Raw genomic sequence first — 24153 nt, forward strand, 5'->3', positions numbered from 1 at the left:
ACCATCTCCGAGGAGCACTGAAGACAGACCTTCACCAGCATGTTCTGCCAATGGATCATTTCGCCCCGGTAGCCCCCAGCCATGTCCGCGCTCTGGTGCTGCCAGTTGGTCGAATAGAGCGCGACAAATTCCTGCGCTTCGTCCAGAGATTACAGACAGAGGCCAGCGTAATCCCACTCGCCGACATCCAACAGAAAACGGACGACGATGCCTTCTTCCTCTCGCCAAAAGCCTTCCCGCAAGGCTCCCTGCTTTACCGCTTCTCCCCGGCGGCGCCCTCCGACCAACAGCACCAACTCTCGCCTTTTGAGCTTTTTCGCGAGCCTTTGCTAGTGCTCGGCGTAGTAGATGCAACGCAGGAGGCCAGTCAAAAAGAGCTAGGAGATGCTGCGGCATATCTGAAAGAGAAGCATCCCCGTGTTGTGCACAGGCAACTCATTGTTCTGAAGGAGGACGAGAATGAGCTGGCGTCTAGGATAGGCAATGAAATCAACGTTGCCAATGTTGAACATGACAACGATCCATCTCTCAGACAGGCAGTGTGCGAGGTCTCGGCGCGGTTCTTGGTCGAGCTCACAACGTACGCAAAAGCAATGCAAGCCTCGCCTACGATTCAGACGCCTGGTCAAACAGCTCGGAGTCTGCAAAGGACCACATCGTTGCGTGAAAACGAGAAGAGACCCAGTACAGGACATGCCACTCCACCTCCAAGCGGAAGCGTTTCCAGCCCGACAGATGATGGCTCACCCGCTCCAACTTCACGGGTGCCGCCTTTGCCAGCGACGTCTTTCGATCAGATACCGGGTGCCAACAGCACTTCAAGTGGTATTTCAAGACCAGACAGCCGTGCTAGCGATCAAAGTGCTGCTGCGAAACCCAAAGGCAAAAGTGCGCGAGCCTCAAGTCAAGATCGTGTCTCAGTGCAAGGCTTTGGATCGAGCACCTCGCAGGAGAAAGCCAGAATCAGAGGCAGAGCTCGAGTAGGCATCGTCGTGGGTTCCATATATTTGATGGCTGGCCATTGGAAAGAAGCTCTTCGTCTGCTCGTAGAACACACCACGAAAGCTCGATCGCTCTCCGATCACTTGTGGCATGCCAAAGGTCTCGAGAATATGATCGTTTGCATGCTGCTTCTCGCGTGGTCCGGGGTCGAGTTCCAAGTGCCTTCTATATGTGATCCAGTCACAGATCGAACGAGTTCCCCGAACGTAGCTCGCCTGACCGCTGAAGCAAAAGCAGCTTCAGAAGGCACAAAACAACAGCTGCAGATCTTTCGTCTGTCTGTGGCCATTCCCGACATGGCGAAGCTGATACTGAGCCTCTATCGCTCTACAGAGGGTTCTCTAGAGCTTCCGTTTCTCTGTCATGCAGAAGCGACCGTACGCATGTCCAAGCTGTTGGCAGCGCTGAGCTCGGTTAAAGGCCAGCTCACACCAGCAGCCTTGCGACTCATCTGCATCAGCCAGTACGCATCAAGCGATGCTACCATCTCTCCTCTGCGAGCATCAGGTCCCGCGGCAGCCCTGGGAAATGCCAAGTTGCTGTCGAAGATCGCCATAGCAGATATGCTGGCGTTCGCTCTACCCACGCCAGATGATAACTTGGCAATAAGTGATCATATTCGGATCCTCTCTGGAGTGGTCTGTTCTTACGCAATGCTGGGCCTTGAGCGCAAGAAAGCCATCACCATTAAAGATCTTGTTGTGCGTCTCACAGGAGCTCTGATCCAAGCCCGCAAACTGGGAGCCGCTGAGATGGGCATCCACCCTGCTGCAGCAATTTCGCTGGACACTGGCGCTGATACCATTCGAGCCATATCAGAAGAAAGTGGTGGAATCAATGACCTGGTTGCTGACGTTGTCAACATATATGGCGCGAGTCTGATACCTCCTGGACGATCAGAAACGCCGATCTACCTGAACCCTCAAGGATTTGGTAACCAAGGCCTCACCATTCAACTTCTTGGCGATCTCATCAATTTCTGTGAAGCGTCTCCAGAGCCATTCGGTGTGCTATGGCTTACTTCGTCTGTTCTTCGCACTGCTGGGCCTTACTCTGCCATCGATGCAGCTCCATTCAAGTCTTCGACCAACGCATTCAACAGACAAGAGCAGATGCATTTGGCCACCGTTATCAGTCAGACTGTTGCTGCATCAAGACACCTTGGTCTTTCTGATGTGCAAGCAACGTACTGGGATCCTTTCCTGGTGCGCGGTGTGGAAATCCAACAAGCTATTGGCGAGAAGGCTGTCATCGATCGCCAAAGATTGATCCAGGCAGATGGTGTTGTCGATCCCAAGAATCCTCTCCTGTACGATCCAAATGCTAGCCGTCCCGGGACGGCAACTACCAAGAAGACGTACGTACTCGTCGATAAGGAGCCATCTGAGTGCCTTGTGACTCTGCAAAATCCATTCGACATTCCTGTTGACATTGAGAATCTGGAGCTCGTTACGGATGGCGTGCCGCTCTCCTCTCATCATGAGCCTGTCACTCTCGGTCCGCTCAGATTTCAACAAATACGACTCATGATATCCCCTCAACGGACTGGTCCGACGAAGATCACCGGCTGTCGTGTCAAGATGCAAGGCTGTGTGCCTCAGGTGTTTCCAATTGTTTCTGAGGCATGGTCGGCCAAAACTCCCATGACGATCAAAGAACTTGGCCTCCAAGCACGGCCGCCGCGTTCCGATGACGACGGACAACACGACTTGAAGAACCTTGGTGTCGACCCGGAGATTATAGATTGCACAGTGCTGGACGCTTTGCCCACGCTTGTGTTTGATAATGTGTCCGACCTGGAGTCTGGGTTGATGCTGCTCGAGGGCGAGAACCGTCACATCAGACTTTTGTTGCGCAATACCAGTCCTGTCGCAGCGGCTGTCTTTGAAATCAAGACGGTTGATGATGCACTTCGACCTCTTGAGGGGGGCGAAGTTGCCAAGCTCGATATTTCTTCTGAAGAGCAGAATGCCAACGTTCGCAAAGGGCTCTCCGTCATTGATCAAGACGATGCTGAGAAAAACTTGATCCCGCCGGGAGAGTGTCTCGAGTTCGACTTCGAGCTGCACGGCAAAGCTGGTATATCCAGAACGCAAGCCAACTTCTTTTTTTGCTCTCAGCCAGTTGACACAGATGCGGACGAGGACAATACGACGACTCCGGCTCGATCTCATACTTCTGGCAGATATGCTCGCATGCTGTCGGTACCGGTCGACATGACAGTCAACGCTGCCTTGCAAATACACAACCTTGAGGTCACAGAATCCGAGGCCATCGTTGATGATGCTCTTGTGGTGTCTTATGACATCCGGAATGCCTGGCCAAAGTCCATCTCTTACTCCTGCTCTGGCGGTCACGGTGGCGAAAATGGCGACGACAATGGCGTCTCCTCGCTGGAGCTTTCGAATCGGCAGGGCTTTATCGCTCCTGGCGAGATTCGACGGGTATTCTTGATGTCCAAGCGAGGCGCTGATGCCGCTGCCTTTGGTGTGGATGATGAAGTGTTGCAGAAGAGCTTCTTGAGCTCTCTGGTAGTGCGATGGTCTGTCGATGGACGCAGTGGCGTCGTTGACATGCAAAGCCTTTCCATGTCGCCAGAATCGCTGGATCTGATTCGTGCTGCACCTGTCGACGTCAATCTTCTTGTCGTCGAAGATGGTGATGGTGGAACAAAGCAGCCCTTGCCCGTTGGCTCCTTTGTCCGTGTTCGTGTCAAGATATCGAACCGAGCGCAGTACTCCGGTCCTTTGTTCGTGCAGCTACAACCTCGAACGTCTGAAGCTGGTCGCGATGATAGACGTCTCGCTGTCGCTGGGACACTTCAGCGAGTCGTGTCGCCGCCGAAAGAAGGAGAGGAGGCCCGGCTGGTCGACTTCGTGCTCTGTCCGCTGCTGGCCGGCGTCCTGCAGCTCGAAGCCTTGGTGAAACGCGCCCAGATCGGCGCGGCACGAGCAGAAGAGAGCGAGTGGTGCTGTCGAAAGGCATTGGCTCTGCGTGTCCAAGGTGGCAGTTAACGTGCCGCGAGTAGAGGCAGCGCGACCGCCACAAGCACCACGAACCACACCGGCAGCTGTTTCCAATGATCAATCCATGCAACCATACCTTCGATACCATACCGCTCACCTGCCCCATAAACAGCGCCGTGAGGAACGCAAATATGGCGAGCGCCCATCGCACGCCCCTGAAGTGTGCCCAGCAGACGGCGCACGCAAAGGCGAAGGCGGCCACGGTTGAAGGGCCGTGGTTCACAATCACCTGCACCAGCAAGGTCGAGAGAACTCCGGCGGTGAGAATACCGGCCGTGCTCATGGTTCTGGTGTTGGTATTGTTGATGTTGTCGTCGTCGGTCTGCTGTGGAGGTGTTGCTGTTGCGAGGAGCGAGCTTGCGAGAAATGTCGGCTTTGGAGGCGGCAGTACGCTCGCCTCATTCACGACGACGGAATTTTTATGATGGTTCGAGCTGTGGAGTATTTCCCGTGGAAAGATCTTCGGGACAGAATAGGAGATATGAAGAGGCTGTCTATGAGTTTCTTGCTACGGACTGCTACGTTCTTCGGGAGAAATAGTCTGGGTTTTGCGATGATATGAACCCCTGGAGGACGGTAAAAAAGGGGTTGGGCCTGTTGGCCGGCTATGTTCTTTGTGCTTCAAGATGCCCTCGGCCCCGTCTCCTCGATCGAGTTCGCTTTGTCCTGCTCATTCGATTCGGTCTACGCCATCGGACGGACCTCCACGATGCTCTGGTCTGCTTTGCCGAAGCCCTGCTCTTTCCCTATTCGCCATCCTGCCGCCGACGGTGAAGTCTGTCGTTCGTAGTATCAGTCCCAAGGGTTCGCAGGTCGATGCATCGAGTGAACTACATCGCTTCGGAGAGGAATAAAGAGTCTGGCGCTCTCAGCGACTTTCCTTCTGACCTCAGGGATTGGGTTACGGTTCGATCTCTACAAGGCTAGATCAGCTATCCACGTCGCTGGCGGCAGTCTCTCTCCATGTCGAGCGTGAAGAGACATATCGCCAAACATAAGACGTGCGACGAAGGACGTCTTGAGACTGTGCCCGGCGCCCTCGGTGGCTTGTTGTCTCGCAGAGGGTGACATTACTGCTGTCCGCCGCTTCTGCCCTGATCTTCCGCTACGAGAGATGATCTGGCCGTACTTCGTGTACGAATCGACCGAGCCATCTTCTGTCCTTCGTTGCTCGATGCGCCGTTGTTGCTGGGCGCAGTCCAGTATCTGCCTCTTCCAAAGGCTTGTTGTCCGTGACATGCCCTCCTGTTGTTCCCACGCTCTTTACACCATCTCTGCCAAGTTCTGAAGGAGACCGTGGCCTCTCAGATGGTTCGCAAGTTGGTATGGCCGCTCTCCGACGCTTTGCAGGGCCGATGGCAAGGAGTGAATGGAGGTGCTGGCACAGCAGTCTGGTTTCCCCTGTCTCTTGTCTGTCATTTGTCGTACCAAACACCATGTCCATGGACGCGGAGGCTCTCAAGCCTGAGCCCGTCGTCCTGCCGGCCCTCAATGCTTTGTGCCTCTCCTTGTGCAAGACTGTCCTGCTCTTCTCAACCTCGCAAGGCGTGTTGTCCCTTGCTCTTGCTCGACTTCATCGACTCTATCGTGGGTAGGCGACCATGGCAAAGGATCGTTGGTCTGCTCACCATGGAATAATCGACGAGTTGGCGCGATCGAGGTGGAGGAGGGAGTTGGAACTGCGAAGCCTCGAAGTGATGCTCTGTTGGCAATGCTCGTCTGCTCGCTTGTCGGAAACGGTAGAGCCAGAGCAACGAAGTCATTCATCGTTGGTGGCCGTGCTGATGATGAGGAGGCGTCTGCTGCACTTGCGATCCTCTCTACGACGTGTCTGCTGGTTTTCGAGATCTCAAGAAGTGGAGTCGCACTCGGCGAAACACTCAATGCCCGGCGGCTTCACGAGCTTTACGATGGACAAAATGGCCTGGCATCACGATTATCCCTTCTCCATGCCCACTTGACGGTTGAGGGTGCAGCTGGTGTTATGCGAATGCAATGAGAGGCTCGTCTGGTCAAATAACGAGACATTGTGGGGTGTTGCTCGATTTACATGGGCAGACGCTGCTTCACGAGTCCCTCCGCTTCATGACCTCCGTGACGAACAAAATCAGTAGCATCGCATCACGTCTTCTATGCGATCTATGTATCATGGAGGAGGCTGTTGGTATCATTCTGATGCTCCGCCAACTTTCTCTGATCGATCTCTGAGGCTTTTGAAGATGTTGACGTCTCCGTCGAGGGCAGCCAGCTTCACAACTTGCTCGGCTTCATGGACCTCCGGATGGACGAAATGCAATAGCACAACAACGAGCGCATGTGAACGATCGCTTGTTTGATGAGGAGGTTGTCAATGCCATTCTGATGCTCCGCCAAATTTCTCCGATCGATAATTGAGGCCGTGAAGGGTGTTGGACGCTCGGTCAAGGACAACCAGCGTCTTGACCATGTCAACTTCATGGGTTGCTCGATGAACAAAATGCAATATCTCCACAACGAGGGCATGTGAACGATCACTTGTTTGATGAGGTGCTAGTCCGTATCGTTGCGATACTTCACATAATTTGTGCGATCAATATCATCGATGTAGAGCCCATTAGCGATACGGTCGAGGAAACAGAGCTTCGGAACACCCACGCTTCACGAGTTCGACGTCGGACAAAAAGCAATATCAACGCAACCACGCCCTCTCTGCATACACTTATTTGACGATGAGGCACTTGATATCGTCACCATGCTTGTCAAGATTTCTGCGATCGTGTGAGGCCTTCGTTGCGGTGTTGTTTCGATGGCGGAGGAAACGCAGCTTCAGCACGCCTACGCTTCATCAGCTTCACGATGAACAAAAATGAACAACACCACAACCACACGGTGATATGGATCACAAAATCGATGAGGAGTCTGATACAACCGTAGACTTGCTCACGGGAACAAAAAATAATTTCTCAGGGCCGAAATTGAACCCATCAGAAGGGAGGAGGGCAAAAAAAATAAAAAATAGGGGAGGCTGTGTCGTGCCTCTGAACTGCTCGCTGCCACCGCTTGCCGCTACACCATCTGCATACTTACTGTGTGATATGATCATCCACTGTGTGGGTATAGGAGTCTTGCTCTCTGATTCGTTGAGGACAGAGGAATTGGAATCACCTATAAAGGTGAAGGGGCGCCTGCCTGCTTCACAGCTCCTTGGTGCTTGGAGTAGGGAAGGCATGAAGGACTTCGCCGCACTCGGCCTCGACGCTCTGCTCTTCAATACACCGGCTATGCTCCAGCCATCAAATGAGCAGCCTACAGAGACCTTCATCTTGTCTATGATGCTAGCATACTATTGCGAAAGACTCCCACCGTCGCATTGTTCCACGGAGGAGCAGAGAAGACGAAAGTACAGCATTGACTCTGCTGCAGTCGACCTCAACCCTCCGCCCTTCATCACACGCTCACAGCGCTCCAGCCTTCGCTTGAGCAGCTCATAGACTTCTTCATCATGTCTACAAAGCTTGCACACCATTGCGAACGACTCACACCATCGCATGGTTCCATGAAGGTGCAGAGGGACCAGAGGCAAGGCATTGAACGACCCATTGCTCCATCGCTCCGCACCCGGCCATACACTGCCCCCTGCACGACCACATCCTCTCTGAATGTTCCGTTCGAGAGTCTTACAGTAAATTGATTCGTGCTACTAACGCAATATCGCGACTGCGATGAGAGAATGGATAGATTCCGCCTCCACGAGACCTGCAAGCCCTCAATGAGCTCTCAATGCCTCCACCCCCGAAACAAAGCCAACAACGCAGAGTCGTAGAGCCTATGTACCTCTTACATCTACGTATCCTATCGAAGACGCCACTGCTCCTCCATCAACTTCATTCAACGCGAGTACGAGCTATCTAAAGCACAGTTCTCGAATCGAAACACTTGCGGCTGCCCACGAAGACCGATTGAATTCCACGACCACATCCAGAAGCCCATACCACGCGCCCATTGATCGCTGGTCTGTTCTCCAGCCCTTAAAGAAGCCGCAATAAGATTTTTCTACCCTCGAGGACGAAAGGGGGCAGGAGATCACGCCCGCAAACATCAACTTGCCAAGCTGCTTTCGACCGAACGTCCGAACGAGGTCTGTTGAGAACGGAATGCATGTGAGAACACACTCCCAACACTCCAGCCTCAGTTCAGGCTTCACTGGTACCATCATTACACCAGGTGAACAAGAGATAAAGGGAAAGCTGAAGTCGAGGGCAACATCAAGAGCTCGGACCGTTGATAGGAGAACGGGGGTCGACAGATTTCGGGTACAACACTACTCGGGAGGGTTACAACAAGTCCGCAAAGTGATTCTTCAACAAGAACATACGGCCGAGAAGATCCAATGGATCACGTATTCGATGGTCTGGAGACCGTTAAAAGAGAGTAAGCCAGCATGTCACAGTGGACGACAACAAAGCTCGGAAAAGGAGTATGTACCCGCAAAGCTTAGCGAAAAAGGCATTGAGCACAGTGGTAGAGGTAGATGATACACGGCTAGCACTGCATGTCTGGCAGCTCCGCGAAAGCCTGATTGATGTATCGATCAGTAATCACATCCAAATCGCCTGTTTCCGAGGCTACGAGCAAGCTCCAAGTCAGGGAAAAACACAATACTCGTTGAGCAATCACGAACAAGTCCAAGCGCTCCATATTAGTCTTTGGAGACGTCGTACTTGATCGTTGAAGTACGGTATGAGTACCTCTTAGGTCACGAATGAAGGAAAACAATATCGTTGATTCTCACCGAACAGAACCAGCCATCCTATACTTACGTGTTGAAGCACTCCTCTTCGTTGCTCAAGATATCTATCAAAGGACAGCCTAACAACCACGCCCAAGCACAACCATGGCCACCAACAACGAGACGTACGTTCAGACCCACCCTCCTCTCCAACTCCAGAACCTAACCCTCGATATAGCAAATCCCTCATGGACTCGATCATAACCGCCCACGGCGGCCTCACCCCCTTCACCACCCTCCACCAAATCCAATGCACCTTCGCCTTCCACGGCCTGGCCCTCGAACTCAAAGGCTACGGAGGCAAAACCCGCCACCCGACCATCACCGTCTTCCCCCAGAACCAAAACCCCCTCGACCCCTGCAACCCCTGGACCATCACCACCGCCCTCGGCGACGGCGACCCCACCGACCGCTGGCTCTTCACGCCGAGCAAAGTCTGGATCGAAAACGCCGAGGGGAAAGTCCTGCAGGAACGGGAAAATCCCCGCGAGTCCTTTCAGGGACACGTCCTGACGACGCAGTGGGACGATCTGCAGCTGTGTTACTTTTTGAGCTATGCCATGTACAACTACCTCACCATGCCGTGGCTCTTCACACGGCCGGGGTTCGGCGTCGAGGAAGTTCAGGACTCCTCCTCCCCCCATGTCGAATCCCCTCACCACCGCCAACCCTGGCGCCTCCTCCGCGTCACGCACCCGCCCGACTTCCCCACGCACACGCGGGTGCAAGATTTCTATTTCGGCGAGAAAGACTTCTTGTTGAAGAGCTTTGATTATGAGGTTGATATCTTTGGGGGTGTGGCGGCGCATTATGTTTTTGATTATAAGAGGGTTGGGGGGTTGGGGGTGTTGTTGCCGAGTGTGAGGAGGGTTGTGAGGAGGGTAAAGGGGACGAGGGAGGCGGTTGTGGGGAGCCATACGGCGTTTTGGGTGCAGTATATGGAGGTGAGGTTGGTTGATGGGGAGGGGAGGGTGTGCGGGGATTTGGAGAGGGTTGTTACGGAGTGAGAGGAGAAGGATAGGGGGGTTGGACGTGGAGTGCTCTTGGATTTGCGGTTGGATTCGAGACTCGTCTGAAACTGCTTTACGGATCAGACGTCCGACGAATGATTCGTTTGTTCAATGAAGATGAGAAAATGGTAGAAATCCTAGTATAAGAAAGAAGCTGTACGTACGAAACATCCACCCCTACGACCCAATCTTCCCCCCCACCCACTCCCCAATCTTCCTTATCGACTCATCCGCCTCAGGAGCCTTTCCCGCCATAAACTCCATAACATGCTGCTGACCAGGATGAATCTCCAAAACCACCTCAACGCCAGCCGCTTTCGCCTTCTCAGCAAACTTCTTCCCACTATCCAGCAACATGTCGTACCCTCCACACGAGATCCAGTGAGGCGGTAGACCCGCGAGATCAGCGTACAGGGGACTGACGATGGGTTCCTTCTTGAGCGCTTGGTCGCCGGCGGTGAAGCGGTCTCCGAGCATAGCTACGAAGGCCTCGGATTGGAGGACGTCGACGTCGTTGTTGGTTTTCATGGATTCGAGGTCGTTGGTCAGGTCGTAGGAGGGCGAGAGGGAGACCACGGCGCCTGGTAAGGGGAGGTTTTGTTTGCGGGCGGTGAGCGGGACGCTGGCGGAGAGACCGCCGCCGCAGGAGTCGCCTGCCACGACGATGTTCTCGGGTTGGAAGCCTTGCTCGAGTAGCCACTTGTAAGCGTTGACACAGTCGTCGATAGCAGCCGGGTAGGGATGCTCAGGAGCCAGGCGATAATCCACCGAGAGCGCCAGGGTATTACACGCCTTCGCGAGGTGTGCAGACATCTTGCGGTGGCCATTCGGCGAGCCGAACGAGAAGCCTCCGCCGTGCATGAAGAGCATGACATGGGTGGTGGAGGCCTTCTCGGGGCGGATCCAGAGACATGGTCGGCCGGCGGCGGTTGTGTTTTCGTAGGATACGCCGGGGGCTTCGGCGGCGGCTTGGTGGACTTGGTCGTAGACGCATCTTTCGAGGAAGGGGTTGGGTGTGGAGGGGAAGTTGGCGGCGATGGTCTTGAAGAGCTCGGCTAGAGCTTGGGATTCTTTGCTGGGTGCCGACATATCTGCGGCTGGATGGAGGCAGTGCTGGGTAGGTATGATCGTCTTTAGATGGATTTTTCTGTCTTGAGCGGGTTGTCGATGATTTCGTTCTGTGAACGCGAACGGAGAAGAGTCTTTGAAGCTCGACTATCAAGTCATTGATCTCATTTCCCCGCTCGACGTCCAGCATCCGCCATGATCTCGAGAAGTTTCGTCCAGAAAGTGACACCAGCCGTCATTAAGCAAATATCGCTATCCACGAGCCCGTGAGATGACTGTCTCTCTTCAATTTCAACATGACATTCGAATCAAGCCTGACCGGCCTTTTTCTCGAGCCCATCAAATTTTGTCCCAATCGTTCGGCCGGCAGGCCCGAATACATCAAGCATGAGAGTAAAGCATCCATATCCAGCGATTAGGATCGTACACAAAGCGAAGAAGACGGACTTCCAGACCACAAACCTCTCTACTCCCTCGCATTCGAATCTCGGACAAGTCGTATCGATCAAATTCCCCACAGTAAATGGGAGGTAGTCGCTGGTTGTTAACAGGAATCCGGTGACCAGGATGAAGAGTGTCTTGTAGCAATGCCATCTGATTGCTCGAAGCCAAGTCCACGGACGGGGTGAAGAGGTTGGCGGAGGCATGCTTTCGTGCTGCTGAGCTTCAATAGGCCGTGAAAAAGTGTCGATGCCTGGCTCTCAGCGCCATTTTTTCGAGCAGCAGAGGAGTTGATGATGTTGGAAAGCAAGATGTTCAGGCGGCACGACGCTTGCTGTGCCGCCTTCCCAACTTGACGCCGCTATCTCAGCCTTGACATTGTCAAGCGACCTCATCCACTACGCGCCGACTACAATCCAGGTCCGCTTCACACCCACGTCGCTGCTAACCCCCTCTCCCCATCCAACCCCCTCCTTGTCCTCTCTCTCTCCCTCTCATACCTCCCAACAAGACCCCCCAACACCCCCATCCCCACCCCCTCTCCACTCCAAACCACGGCATCTACCACCCCGGTCAACGTAACATCAACCTCGAACGGACTATGCTGATCTATACGTCCGGCGAGATGGTCGATGAGCCGTGCCAGAGCCAGTAGAGATCTTGGTGTACCTGATATGGCAAATGCGAGAAATTTGCGGAGGTGTCGGAGCTGAGGCTTGGTGAGGGAGATGGAGAGGCTGTATTGGAGGGTGGAGATGGCGAGGAGGTTGGTTGAGACGGCAAGGGTGAGGGTGATGGTGATGGCGAGGTTGTGGAGGGTCATTGTTGTTTTGGGGGCTTGGATGGTGGTAAGATTTGGTGATCGGCGGTCCTTGTAGTCGTTTTTGCCGGATGTGGTCGTACTGTCATGAGCTGGATATTTGTCGCCGCAGAGTCTTTGATTATAAGTGTCTTCTGGATTAATATCGTTACTGTCGCAGCGCGTTGTCTCGCCCTATGCCACTTGATGGGATGTGACTTGCTCTTGTCATCTGCAGATGCAGTGACTATACACGTGATTGTACAACTTTATCTACAGTATTCTAGCTGACAAGCAGGATGCTGCTGCCAATCTGCCGTCTGAGGTCCTCTTTATCGACATCGTGGGTGTCCTCGACCTCGCCCCATTGCTCTGTCTGGTGCAGAACTTCGAGGGTTGCCGCCTCGGCAGCTTCTTCTATACCGAATTTGCCTTGCATGCCTGGTCCCTTTTGCAAGTGCTTCCACTCTTGACTCCATTCCACCAGGACTCGTACAGCCACAAGCAAGCTCTTCGTAGCAAGGATTCCCCTTTCAAGTGCGGCCAACTCAAATGGCGGCAGACCACTGACCCAGCCACGAATGATTTCAGTGGTCATCTGTGGCTGCGATCTTGGGATGATGCTGTCCTCTGACAGGATCTCCACAATCTCGACGCCGGGAAAGACGTGTGTGGTGAGGAATCCAAGGATGGGCTCTGCGACTTCTCTTTGCTTCTGCCTCAAGCTCTTCGTTGGACGGCTCTGCACTGGGTCGTGAAGACTCTTCTCGGGGGCCCAGCATAGAAGGGTGTCGGTGCTCAGATACTTCATCGCGGTAGTGATGATGCTGTCCCGGATTGTGGAATTTTCTTGCTGGTCTGCAGCTTCAATATCAATAGCACGCGATACCAGCGACGTCAAAGGAACGTAATGCTGCCTCAAAGCCTGCTGGGCGGATATGAGATGATCCCACTCCATGGCAATAGATGCAGCCAGAGCGCGCTTGTTCTTGGGCAGGGTGAGGACTTGTCGTGTGGCTGTCCGGACCGGCCTGGTATCCAACAATATTTGCAGCCCCTCATCAGTCTCTTTGACAGACACATTCTTCCAGAATCGCTTCGACAGCGCAGAACCAGGCTTCGACGAATTGACTTTGAAGTTCTGGCTTTGCCTTAGCTGATCCGCTTGGTGCTTCTTCCTCGCTATCCGACTTTGTGCAAAAGTGGGTTCGGCTTGTGGCGCGGTCGGTGGAGGACCAGGAACTGTAGGATGTGCGATGGGAGTTGCCTCCTTTGCTGGAGTGGTATGCAGCAGACATCTTGCGCAGATGGAGGGAGAGCCGAGCTGCTGAAGCTGGCGGCGCGCACTCAGTGAAGAGGCGGTCTTGAACGTCGACCTCATCAGAGCAACGTCCATGTTGACAACGAGATGGCAGACGTTGCTCGGTGGGATGAATCGTGATGTCGACGTCAATAGCTCACGCATGAAGCAAGACAGAATGTGCACGGCCGTCGGCAAATTGTGCCATATTCCCGAAAGCTTGGACTAGCGCCAGCCAAATGTGAGCCTCATCCGAACCAGCTCTTGGTGATGTTCAATTCAATAGGAGCAATGGATCGCCATCCAGGCTGAAGCACTACATTCACCGCATGAACACTGAACAGCCATCGTTCAGGCCGACCAGCTGAAAGGGCTGAGCTCGGGTTGCGTTCCGGTCGGAAAATAGCTCGTCGATCACGTCTAGCGTTTGGCTGTGAAGCTTGACAGCCTCACGCCAAATGCCAGCGATGTGGTGAGGACCAGCTCCGAGGGATGAATAGAGTTGGACGACAAACGCACCGAAGAGTGCCAGAAGAAATGCTGCCCTATATCGTGCGGTTTATGTAAGCGGTCTGCACCGGGAAGGATTTTAATGGGAAGAGAGAGTGAGTGCTGTGCTGGATGCGCACACAGCTAAGTCGGCGCGAACCGTGGGAGGGGTGGGAGAGAGGAGGCATCAAATCTCCACCTCGTCACACGCCGCCTTTTTGCTGGTCACGTCTCCGCTGCTGGGCGATGTGTGGTTTTGCGGAGAAGAGCCGCCGTGCACAGAAACAACGAAGACTGGGCCCCAGAGCTAACTAGTCGCACAGTTAGCCGGTCTGGCCTTCCTGCATCTGTTCGTCACTACTACTTGCTGCTCCAACAACACTCAACGGCACTTTTCCCATACTACGCGCTCCTCTATTTTCACCATCCTGTCCATCGGGCATGCGCCTCCATGTGGCCCTCCGCCAGCGACTGCCGACCACCTTCTCACTTGTATAGCAGGACTGCGGGGATTGCCTGCGTCTGAGGCGAGCAAGGGCCGTGTCGGTTTCCCTCTCAAGCGAGCGCGCGACTCCAGCGCACATGTGAAACATGCAACGAGACGATGCCGCCGCCCATACCACCGTAGCTGCGCCGCCCGCCTCCAAGCAGCAGCAACAGCAACAGCAGCCCAAGGCACTCCGTTTTGTCACCAACTACGGCGCGCCGCATCCCAAACGGTCAGTCAACCCCATGTCCCCGGCTACTCCCCTCTCAGTCTGACAATTATACCATAGACGACGGATTGGCGCCGCCTGCCTGACATGTCGAAAGCGCAAGACTGCATGCTCCGGCGAGCGACCCTTCTGCGAGACGTGCAAGCAGAACAAGCTCGAATGCGCCGGCTACTCTACCGAGACTCCTGCCAATCCAGGCCATAAGCGAACTGCTTCAGAGCGGAGGGCTTCAGAGCAAGATGGAGGTTCCAGACAAGACTCTTCCAGGAAGAGTCCGTTCTCGCCGAATACCGAGCAAAAGGGACTGAATGGACTGTCGCGCACCATCTTTGGTGGACAGTCGCCTAGGAACATGGCCGAAAGCACTGCACAATCGGCCGAAGGCTCGAAGAATGGAGATGCTGCACGCGATTCACTATTCTCTGGCCCTCGAAATCGTATGCCCTATTTCAGATGGCTTGGTCCGACTGCCATCATGCCAGGATTCAAGCAGATGGTTGTCAAAGTCAAGCGCCAAGACACTGATGTCGCTCGATCATCCACCAATGGAGATCCTGTGCGCTCGCCGTCGTTAAACAATCTACATGCAACCGAACCGAGAGTTCCATCGCTGTATTCGAACACTCCGGCGGCCGTGGAATCTGACATGCGGACACCTTTGAATCTACCTTTCTACGACACCTCGCCCATGCCACCAAGTGAGCTAATCACACACCTAGCCAACACCTTCTTCACACATCTTGGCTGCAATTATCCATTCTTGCAGAGAGAGCGATTCCTACGCGATCTGGAGGAAAAGCAGGTGGACGCGATCTTGGTGGATGCCGTTTGCGCCCTGGCTGCTCGCTTTTCCACCCACTCTCTTCTGACCCAGGCCGCAAATGAGGGTGAGAACAAGACCAGCCCGGCCGAGTATGGACATGCGTTTGCACAACGAGCGAAGACGGCCTTGATCGATACGTACGCTTGTCCCAGTGTGGCTGCGGCGCAGGCGGCTTTACTTCTTGCCTATAACGAATTTGGAGAGCAGCGTGACAGTGGACTGTGGATGTATCTCGGCATATCAATACGGCTCGCGCAGGATCTTGGACTGCACAAACTCGAAGGTTTACGATACGTCGGCAAAGACGGTCCTACACCAAAGGCCGTGAAGCGAGAGTCGCAGAGTGGATCGAAGTCTACAGATACCGTGCCTACCCTCGGCAGCATGCACAAGGCTGCATTTACAGCAAAATCTGTGGATACGGCAAGGCAGAGTCCTGAGGAGCAAAAGGAGATGGAAGAGACGAAAGCGGTCGAGCAAGAGCGTGTTGACACGTTCTGGGCCATCTTCTTCCTTGATCGAGTTGTCTCGTCTGGCACTGGCAGAAGGAGTACTCTACGCGACAAGGACATCGAACTGTCCTTCCCATCACTTACCGACACCTATGGCAAATCAGACTGGCCTCCTCCATTTCCTGCTTTGATCAGAATCGTCCATCTTTACGGAAGAGTCGCCGATCTCCTCAATAGCATCAAGGAGCCAACGGACATCACCGCAGACACGCCGAAACGCCTAGCAGCGATGGAGCATCAAGTCACCAATTTCTATCAAGGCCTTTCAGCTCGATTGCACTTTGATGCAGTCAACTTCCAGCACTACATGAAGGCTGGCGAAGGGACAAACTTCGTCTTGCTTCATTTCTGGTTCCACTTGCTGATTGTCCTACTACATCAACCTACACTTCTCAAGACCTTCGAAGGGCGCATGCTGCAACTGTTCCCAAATTCGCAACAGCTATCTATGAGCAGCGCCAAGACCATCGCCGACATCCTCAGCTATTCGCAACTCATGGATGCCAAAGCATCGCTCGGCAACCCTTTCACTACCCAGCCCATCTACATCGCAGCATGTGCGTTCCTCAAGGAGACCGCCGAGCAGACAGCCACAAGCAACGCACAATCCCGCGCCACCAGCCCTTCCCGCAGTAAGGACACGACTTCGGACAGCACCCCGTCAACAATTGGCACACCGCTACAGACATTGAGAAAGGGCTCCATCTCTGGCATCGCCATTAGTAACACCTCACCTGGCGGGAAAACTGACACAGCAGAGGGTAAGAAACAGCTGGCAAAGCATACTTTACTTGCCACTGCAGCCAGTCAGCACTATCAGCTGTGCTATAAGGCGCTACAGTCTCTGGAGACGTACTGGGCTGGCACGAAGTATATCCTGACGGTGCTGGATCAAAAGTTTGAAGGCGTTGGGGATCCATTGCTATACACTGTGGAAGAAGGAGAGTCGTCGATGGAACAGCCTCGACCAGAACCCGCATTCACCTCACCAGGATGGCGAAGAAAGCTCAGCTGGGGACCATACGGTACCAACTCTAGTATGGAGAACATCCAGTCACCTTTCTGGCCACCAAAAGGATTCGGTCATGTGCCTGGCAGCCCCAAGGGTGTGGATCCTAGCAAAGGTGCGTATATGGGTGCGCAAGAGCCACCTGCCGTTGGAACCACTGACAATACGTACACAGCCATCGGCTGGACGTTGACGGGAACGATGAACTCGCCATCGACAAATCTGGCATGGCATTACGCCAGTGGGGGCAATAACCCCAACATTGATCCACGACTCAGCTCGCTTAACCCATCTGAATTTGAGGCGGCAACAGGACAGGTACAGAGTGTGCAATACCCCAAGCATCTCCGCAGTGGGTCGGGCTCAGCTACATCATCACAACGTCTGACAGCTCAGGATAAGATAAACCGACAACCACCTCAATTCACGCCGGGTGGCACTGCTATGTCGGGAGTTGACGCTAAGCCCATGCACGGCTTGAACTCTCCTTTCAGCCAGACAGGGAGTACCGGGTCTCCAATGGCAGGAGCATTTCCACAAACCATGCAACCACAGATGCACAATGGTGCCGGTCCAACCAGTGGGACTGCTCACATGAACGGCAACATACACCAGCCCTATGTCCCCTTCCCGGATGGCCAGGCCGGAAACTTTCCCATGAATTTTCTGCCCGGAGATATGATGATCGAGTCTCAGGATGTCGACATGAGCATGCTGGGGCTGGATATGATGCCTTGGTTCGACTCCTCATACCCAACGCATGACATGATGGGGATGTTCGATCCGAACTCGACAGGGGGTGCAGACAACTCAGGAGCTGGAGGCCAGCAGAGACAGCATTAGGAATTGTACAGTCACAATGATTTGGCAGCGTGGAGTTTGGAGTGATAAGGCCGCCTCGGGTATGGCTTGTCTGTGGCATACGCCCTACTACAACATACGAAGCCTCGCGACAGGGAATCTTGTAGGGCATATTGGTCTGTTTGCGCTGCATGTGTCTTACGCCGCATGGGGCAACACAATCTATTTGATGACTCACAGGAAAAGCCAAGAACGGACAGCTATCGGCCTAGCTATGGTAGCTATTACCGGGGCCAAGTACGTATAATAATTGAAATTGAGTTTTTTGCTCTCTAACATTCACCTACCTGCGACCATCTTACACCATCAAGGTCATATCTCGAACCCTTACCACCAAAAAGCAAGCAAAACAACTACCAGAACTCACGAACAGACTCATCATGCCCTCAGACCACCCACCCGCCCCGGCCTACACCGCAACCCCAGGCTCAATCCTCCATCCCAACAAACCCCTCTACGACTCCATCGCCCAAGCCAACCGCACTCTCACCACCTCCTTCACGCTCCCCATCCGCTCCGGCCGCGCCTGGACCGTCCCCGCCGGCCACATCCTCCGCATCTCGACCCCAGAAGGACCCCAGGTCGGCGACCTGAACCTCTGGAACCTGCACAACCCGCGCGAACGCTTCTGGGCCGCGCGCACGCGCCAGCTGCACGCGAGCCACGTGTCGACGTACGATCGGCTCTGGAGCACGTTGCCGTATTTGAGGCCGATGGTGACTATCATCCGCGACTCTTTAGGACCGGCATACGGCGTCGACAAATGGAACGGCCGCGTGCACGACCTCCTCGGCACGCGCTGCGACCCCTACGTGAACAAGATGCTCTCGGGCGACTCGTACGACTACCACTGCCACTCGAACCTCGTGCGGGCCGTGCTGCCGTACGGCCTGACGGAGTTTGATGTGCATGATGTGTTGAATGTGTTTCAGGTGACTGGACTCGATGCGCAGGGCAGGTATTTCATGGAGGCGTGTCCTGCGCAGGAGGGGGATGCGATTGAGTTTTTTGCTGAGATGGATTTGCTTTGTGCGTTGAGTACGTGTCCGGGGGGCGATTTGAGTGTTTGGGGGTGGGGGGAGGGTGGGGAGGGGGAAGAGGGGGAGGGGGAGAAGAAGGGGAAGAGTATGCTTGAGGTTTGTCGGCCGTTGAAGGTGGAGGTTTTTCGGGTGGAGGATGAGGGGGTGTTGGAGGGGTGGGTGAGGCCGGAGGTTCCTGCTTATAGGGGGGCTCATGGGATGGCGGTGCCGGAGGGGGAGAAGCAGGGTTGATTGAGTGATTGAACTGATTGATGGGTGGTGTGGTATGGTATGATCGTTACAGCGTGATATCTACACCCTCATCGTCTCGCAGGATCCTTCCAAAACTCCGTCACTTTCTTTCTTTTTCTAAGTCCCACACTTGCTCGCCGTTGGGATACACCCCTCCGTACATCCCTCATTAGCGCACTGTGCGTCGCCGTCTGGGCCGGGAATCTATAATAACGTATCATAGTCAACAAAAGAGACAACGATGGGTTGATGAGTGGATCGTCTTACGCAAGTGATATCGTAGCAAGGGAACGATGGCCCGTCGTCTTGGATCAATGAACCCTGTTGAAGAAGTGTTGTTAGATGTACTGCTGGTTTCTGGTTGGGGGTTGTTAATGGTGTTGTTGGTGGATATCTTACGAAACGCGGCGATGTTCCTGGTGGGAGTGCCAGGCCCAGCGAGAGCATGCTCATGAGGGCGGCGAGGGGGAGGAGGAGGAAGTTCATTTTGGTTGATTGATTGATTGATTGAATGAGAGTTGTTGTTACAAAGAAACGTCTTTCGACCGCGAACGTTGCAAGACCGTTGCTATGTACAACGACAGTTGCTCGAAAGCCGTTGATAAGAAGCTGTACCTTCGTTTCTCGAACCCGAAAGCCCAATCCCTTCCCTTCTTATCTATATATCCAACAACAAAGCTGACATCCCGTCAACGGCACACCCTCCCAATCCAGCCACGTCGATCTCCCATCTCGAGCGAAGACCCTCATCCCATTTGTCGTGCAAAGGAGCGCTGACCAAGACACGCACCGCTCCGCTTGGCGCTGATCCTGCGGCATCAACGAGGGTTTGCGAACTAGCACCGGCGAGATGTCAGGAACGAGCTGCGAGGCATCTCGTGGGCGAGGCAATGGCTGGTGATTGAACACATGTTTTTTTTGAGGTGCGATGGTCGCTGCTGCGTTGGTCTCGCTTCGTTGGTTGTTGTTGTTGCATCGTTTGGCTAACGATAGTTGAGCGTCACCGCGTTTTCAGCCCGGAAAGCCTTGGACGTCATGCGTGGAGGGTGGACTAGGCGCCGATGAGAGTAGCAGGTGGTTTGTGTAGGATTTGGGTCAATGGTTACTGTTGCGAGATTGGTTTACTTGTTATGTGGAAGTCGGATGCACTCCGAGTGGATGGTTCGCGAAGTATGTCGATGTTGTTTTGCTTTGGACTCGAGGGCGAGGTTTACTGCGTTTCTTGTCTTGTTGATCTATCGAAGCATAAGACCAGATACGCTGACATTTGCTTTGAGAGCCGCAGTAGGTGATTTTTCCTGTGGCCGAGAAGCTAGGTTCGCAGTCTTGCCTGACCATCGTTGGCCACAAACTCGCTCCAGGCAATTCGTGGTTTCGTCCGATCACAGCTCTTGCGTCTGCGAATCTCCAGAGACCTCCCATCACTGCGCAGCTGGCTGTGGCGGATTTGGTATAGGCGGATTCGTAGGCTCTTGACCTTCTTTCGGCGGTGCACTCTCCAACTTTTGCCGCATTTCCTCCTCGGCTGCTGCGATGGCCTCCTTCCTCTGTTTCCAGAAGAATGACGGAGGGATAGCAACGGCGATCGCAAGGCAGACCGCTACGAGACCGACACCGATGCCAACGGCAACATAAGCGTCGACAGAGAGACCACTGGGCGCTGGAGGTACTGTTGTTGGTTCATCTTTGGCCGCCATTGCTGGCCAGTTGCCACTTGAATCGCTTGATGGAGAAGGTGTCGCTGCTGCTGCAATAGATATGTTGAAGTGGTGGCTCGAGAAACGGCGTCCAATCTGGCCACTGCCATTGATGATTTCCCAAACCTCGAATGAGAAGACTGTCACCAAGCTCAGCGAAGCACCACACATTAGCAGCTCGCTCGTCAAGGGCTCACCGTTAGGCATCTTCAGCACAGTGCTGGTGATGTTGTATTTCCCGTCCAGATCGACGTCCCACACGAGAGTCTTGGAAGCAGGCTGGCGCTCAATTAGGTACGTGTAGCTAGCATTGTCTTGCTGCCGCAGAACGAGCGATATGGTTGTGAAGTTGGTCTCCCAGTTGAGGTCAAGTGTAGATCCCAGGTCGTAGAAATTGTTGTTGTCGAAGGTATCAGGTACGCCCGGTTCCCATGGTGGATTGATGAAGTAGTTTTTCTCATCTCTGTCCGCCCCTACTCGCCAAACAAGAGATCTCAAGATCGTAATGAAACGAAGAAAGGTCTTGACGAGCATGGTGATATGTCGTCGCTAAAGATACAAGACTCGTGAGAAGAAGATGGACGAACCTTTCCGGGCTTCTCACCTCCACTGCGTCGAAGAGGCTCACCCCACCTTGTGTTACGGAAACATTGAAGCCATTTGAACCTATTGAGTCGTTGTAGCCTCGTTGTACGACAGATCGGGCGAATCTGTGAGACTCCAAGGCATTGCTGTAACCGTCAATCAAGGTCTTGCCCGAGGTAACCGGACTGGAGCAAATTTGTTACCAGATCTCAAATGAATGCATGCCATTCCTGTATTTAGCATTTTAGTTTGGGGACTCGTTTCATAGTCCGCAAGATCTTGTCGACTGTGGGAACAACGTTTCTGCCCGGATGGATTTTGATCGAGCCCCTGCAGTTGGTAAAGCCGTGCAGGTAGCACAGCGTTGACAGAGCACAAGTAGGCACTTCGCCTTGTACACAGAGGCCGACTTGAGATAGGGCATTGAAGAAGAGTGCTGATCTTCCAGTAATGTCTTCAAGAGACAGGAATGCGAGGTTCGCATCCTCGGCCTCGCCAGCCACACATAGTATGTAGGGCTGATGAGCCTCATGTCGTCAAACTGTGTGACCAGACAACGGATAGCCACGGACTTGGCAGGCGTCTTTAGTCGAGTTTAGGGCAGCCAAAGAGGGAAGAAGTGAGGTCAAGAAACGGTCGGATCCTCACGGCGAGTACAGAATACCCGGGTGCTGGAAATCTTACGGGCGAATAGCATGATGCCGAACCCGAGACGCGTCTGAGCCGGCGGTTGCACGCCGTATCTCCAGGCGGGTTTCGCGGGCGAAATGGGAAGGGCTCCATCCGCGTATATATGCTGCGACGGAGGAGTGGCATGCAGAAGCTATGTCGATGGGAGAGACAGCCACCGATGTCGTTTGTCGGCAAAGCGCGGAGAGAAAGGAGGAGGATGAGGCCGACTAATGAAAAGAAGCAGCTTGGCGCATGCATCGTTTCTTATGAGATGCCCAGCTGCTGCTGCTGCTCCATGTACATGCTTCCGTGAGATTACATCCTGCCCGCTCGCTGCGCCTCGAGTGTAGCCTCTCCTCTCCATTCTCGTCTCGCACACCCCGTCGCTCCTTACCAACAACACCCTCCTTCCTCACAATGGCGTCGCCCTCCAAGACCGAAACCTTCCCGCCGCTATCGCCGTCAGCCAATGCCGCAGTCCAGCAGGCCTCGAGCTACATGGACGTCAGACGTCGACGAACGAGCTCCAATCTCGGGGGCGACCCTCGAGGCGACACCGGCGGCAACTCGATAGCGACGAGTCCGATGAGCCAGCAGCTGCAGTCATCGTCGTCCGGGCGGAATGGAACCCAGAAGTCCAAGGGCGGCAAGCGGAAGAAGGCGAAAAGCCTCTTCAACAGGTGGAAGAGGATGTCGCTGCGGCACACGTGGGTCAATCCCTTGATCCTCGTGCTGGTCCTGCTCGCGGCATACTACATCAACCCGGGCGAGCAGAATCCGCTGCACCATGCCATCTTCCTCTCCTACGCGAACCCGCCTTTGAACGAGCGAACGAACACACTCCCGGCGCACATTGGCAATGTCACACAATATGGAAAAGGACCGAAGGACTTTGCTTTTGTGGGCTTCTACACGATCGTCCTGACGTTCACGCGGGAGTTCATCATGCAGCGCATCATCAAGCCGATCGCGCTCTGGTACGGGATCAAGAATAAGGGAAAACAGGCGAGGTTCATGGAGCAGTTCTATACGGCCATCTACTTCGCCATTTTCGGGCCTTTTGGGTTGTACGTGATGAGCAGGACACCGGTCTGGTACTTCAACACGACTGGGATGTACGAGGGGTTCCCGCACAGAGCGCATGAGGACGTGTTCAAGGCGTACTACCTTTTGCAAGCTGCATACTGGGCGCAGCAAGGCCTCGTCCTGATGCTGCAGCTGGAGAAGCCGCGCAAAGATTTCAAGGAGCTGGTCGTGCACCACATTGTGACTTTGGCGCTGATAGGACTGAGCTACCGCTTCCACTTCACGTACATTGGTGTGGCCGTATACATCACGCACGACATCTCGGACTTCTTCTTGGCTGTAAGTCAGGAATCCGGACTTTACTACGAACTCCACTAATGTGAATTTCCAGACCTCCAAAGTCCTCAACTACATCGACTCCCCCATCACCGGCCCCTACTTCGTCATGTTCATGTGCATCTGGGCCTACCTCCGCCACTACATCAACCTGCGCATCATCTACTCGATGCTCCCCAACGGCGAGTTCCGCACCGTCGGCCCCTACGACCTCAACTGGGACACGCAACAATACAAATGCTGGCTCTCGCAAAGCATCACATCCGCCCTGCTAGTGATCCTGCAGGCCGTGAACCTGTTCTGGTTCTTCCTGATCGGACGCATTCTTTGGCGCCTCTTGTCGACGGGGGAAGAGAAGGACGAGAGGAGCGAGGATGAGGAGGATGAGCCGGAGGTTGTGGAGCAGGTGGAGCCCGCTGCGAAGGTCAATGGATATGGACATGCTGGGAAGCCGCAGGTTATGATTAATGGGGAGCCGATGAGTCCGACGGTTGCGAGTGCGCAGAGTCAGGGTGGTGGTGGTGTGAGGAGGAGATGAGGAGAGCGGAGGGATTTGGATTTCGGCGTTGCTGTTGTTGTTGAGTGAAGCGTTCGAGCATTGTGTGTGTGGGATGGAAGACAAAGTAGTAATGGAATCCAGAGGTGGTGGTGATGGTGGTGTAGCGTCCCTGGTTGGAACTACCAGGTTGTGATGATGCTGGAGGTTTTTTGAAAAGAATGGATGGATGGGCTCTTCACCGTA

The 24153-nt window shown here is 54.2% G+C and overlaps 10 protein-coding genes across 10 annotated transcripts; 5 read left to right on the plus strand and 5 right to left on the minus strand.

The window, feature by feature from the left end:
• Positions 1–50: 50 nt before the first annotated feature.
• On the plus strand, positions 51–4016 carry M409DRAFT_69857 (uncharacterized protein; the record flags this gene model as incomplete). The annotated part of the gene is made up of 2 exons (XM_033818471.1): positions 51–2900; positions 2970–4016. 2 exons carry the CDS (start codon positions 51–53, stop codon positions 4014–4016), a joined length of 3897 nt encoding a protein of 1298 aa, XP_033662120.1.
• Positions 4017–8901: 4885 nt separating this feature from the next.
• On the plus strand, positions 8902–9803 carry M409DRAFT_28271 (uncharacterized protein; the record flags this gene model as incomplete). The annotated part of the gene is made up of 2 exons (XM_033808956.1): positions 8902–8921; positions 8975–9803. 2 exons carry the CDS (start codon positions 8902–8904, stop codon positions 9801–9803), a joined length of 849 nt encoding a protein of 282 aa, XP_033662121.1.
• Positions 9804–9983: 180 nt separating this feature from the next.
• Positions 9984–10895, minus strand: M409DRAFT_59238 (uncharacterized protein; the record flags this gene model as incomplete). The annotated part of the gene is made up of 1 exon (XM_033814132.1): positions 9984–10895. The coding sequence occupies one exon, from the start codon at positions 10893–10895 to the stop codon at positions 9984–9986; it is 912 nt and encodes a 303-aa protein (XP_033662122.1).
• Positions 10896–11742: 847 nt separating this feature from the next.
• Positions 11743–12138, minus strand: M409DRAFT_28273 (uncharacterized protein; the record flags this gene model as incomplete). Its single annotated transcript, XM_033808957.1, has 1 exon — positions 11743–12138. One exon carries the CDS (start codon positions 12136–12138, stop codon positions 11743–11745), a length of 396 nt encoding a protein of 131 aa, XP_033662123.1.
• A 259-nt stretch (positions 12139–12397) lies between these two features.
• Positions 12398–13510, minus strand: M409DRAFT_59240 (uncharacterized protein; the record flags this gene model as incomplete). Its single annotated transcript, XM_033814133.1, has 1 exon — positions 12398–13510. One exon carries the CDS (start codon positions 13508–13510, stop codon positions 12398–12400), a length of 1113 nt encoding a protein of 370 aa, XP_033662124.1.
• A 984-nt stretch (positions 13511–14494) lies between these two features.
• Positions 14495–17806, plus strand: M409DRAFT_69859 (uncharacterized protein; the record flags this gene model as incomplete). Its single annotated transcript, XM_033818472.1, has 2 exons — positions 14495–14622; positions 14680–17806. 2 exons carry the CDS (start codon positions 14495–14497, stop codon positions 17804–17806), a joined length of 3255 nt encoding a protein of 1084 aa, XP_033662125.1.
• Positions 17807–18204: 398 nt separating this feature from the next.
• Positions 18205–19095, plus strand: M409DRAFT_28276 (uncharacterized protein; the record flags this gene model as incomplete). Its single annotated transcript, XM_033808958.1, has 1 exon — positions 18205–19095. The coding sequence occupies one exon, from the start codon at positions 18205–18207 to the stop codon at positions 19093–19095; it is 891 nt and encodes a 296-aa protein (XP_033662126.1).
• Positions 19096–19212: 117 nt separating this feature from the next.
• On the minus strand, positions 19213–19581 carry M409DRAFT_59243 (uncharacterized protein; the record flags this gene model as incomplete). The annotated part of the gene is made up of 2 exons (XM_033814134.1): positions 19213–19299; positions 19363–19581. The coding sequence occupies 2 exons, from the start codon at positions 19579–19581 to the stop codon at positions 19213–19215; spliced, it is 306 nt and encodes a 101-aa protein (XP_033662127.1).
• Positions 19582–20516: 935 nt separating this feature from the next.
• M409DRAFT_28278 (uncharacterized protein) lies at positions 20517–21326 on the minus strand (the record flags this gene model as incomplete). Its single annotated transcript, XM_033808959.1, has 1 exon — positions 20517–21326. The coding sequence occupies one exon, from the start codon at positions 21324–21326 to the stop codon at positions 20517–20519; it is 810 nt and encodes a 269-aa protein (XP_033662128.1).
• Positions 21327–22466: 1140 nt separating this feature from the next.
• Positions 22467–23949, plus strand: M409DRAFT_59245 (uncharacterized protein; the record flags this gene model as incomplete). Its single annotated transcript, XM_033814135.1, has 2 exons — positions 22467–23414; positions 23467–23949. The coding sequence occupies 2 exons, from the start codon at positions 22467–22469 to the stop codon at positions 23947–23949; spliced, it is 1431 nt and encodes a 476-aa protein (XP_033662129.1).
• Between the last annotated feature and the right edge of the window lie 204 nt (positions 23950–24153).

The sequence above is a fragment of the Zasmidium cellare genome, assembly GCF_010093935.1.
Source record: "Zasmidium cellare ATCC 36951 unplaced genomic scaffold M409scaffold_42, whole genome shotgun sequence".
NCBI classification, from domain to species: Eukaryota; Fungi; Ascomycota; class Dothideomycetes; order Mycosphaerellales; family Mycosphaerellaceae; genus Zasmidium; species Zasmidium cellare.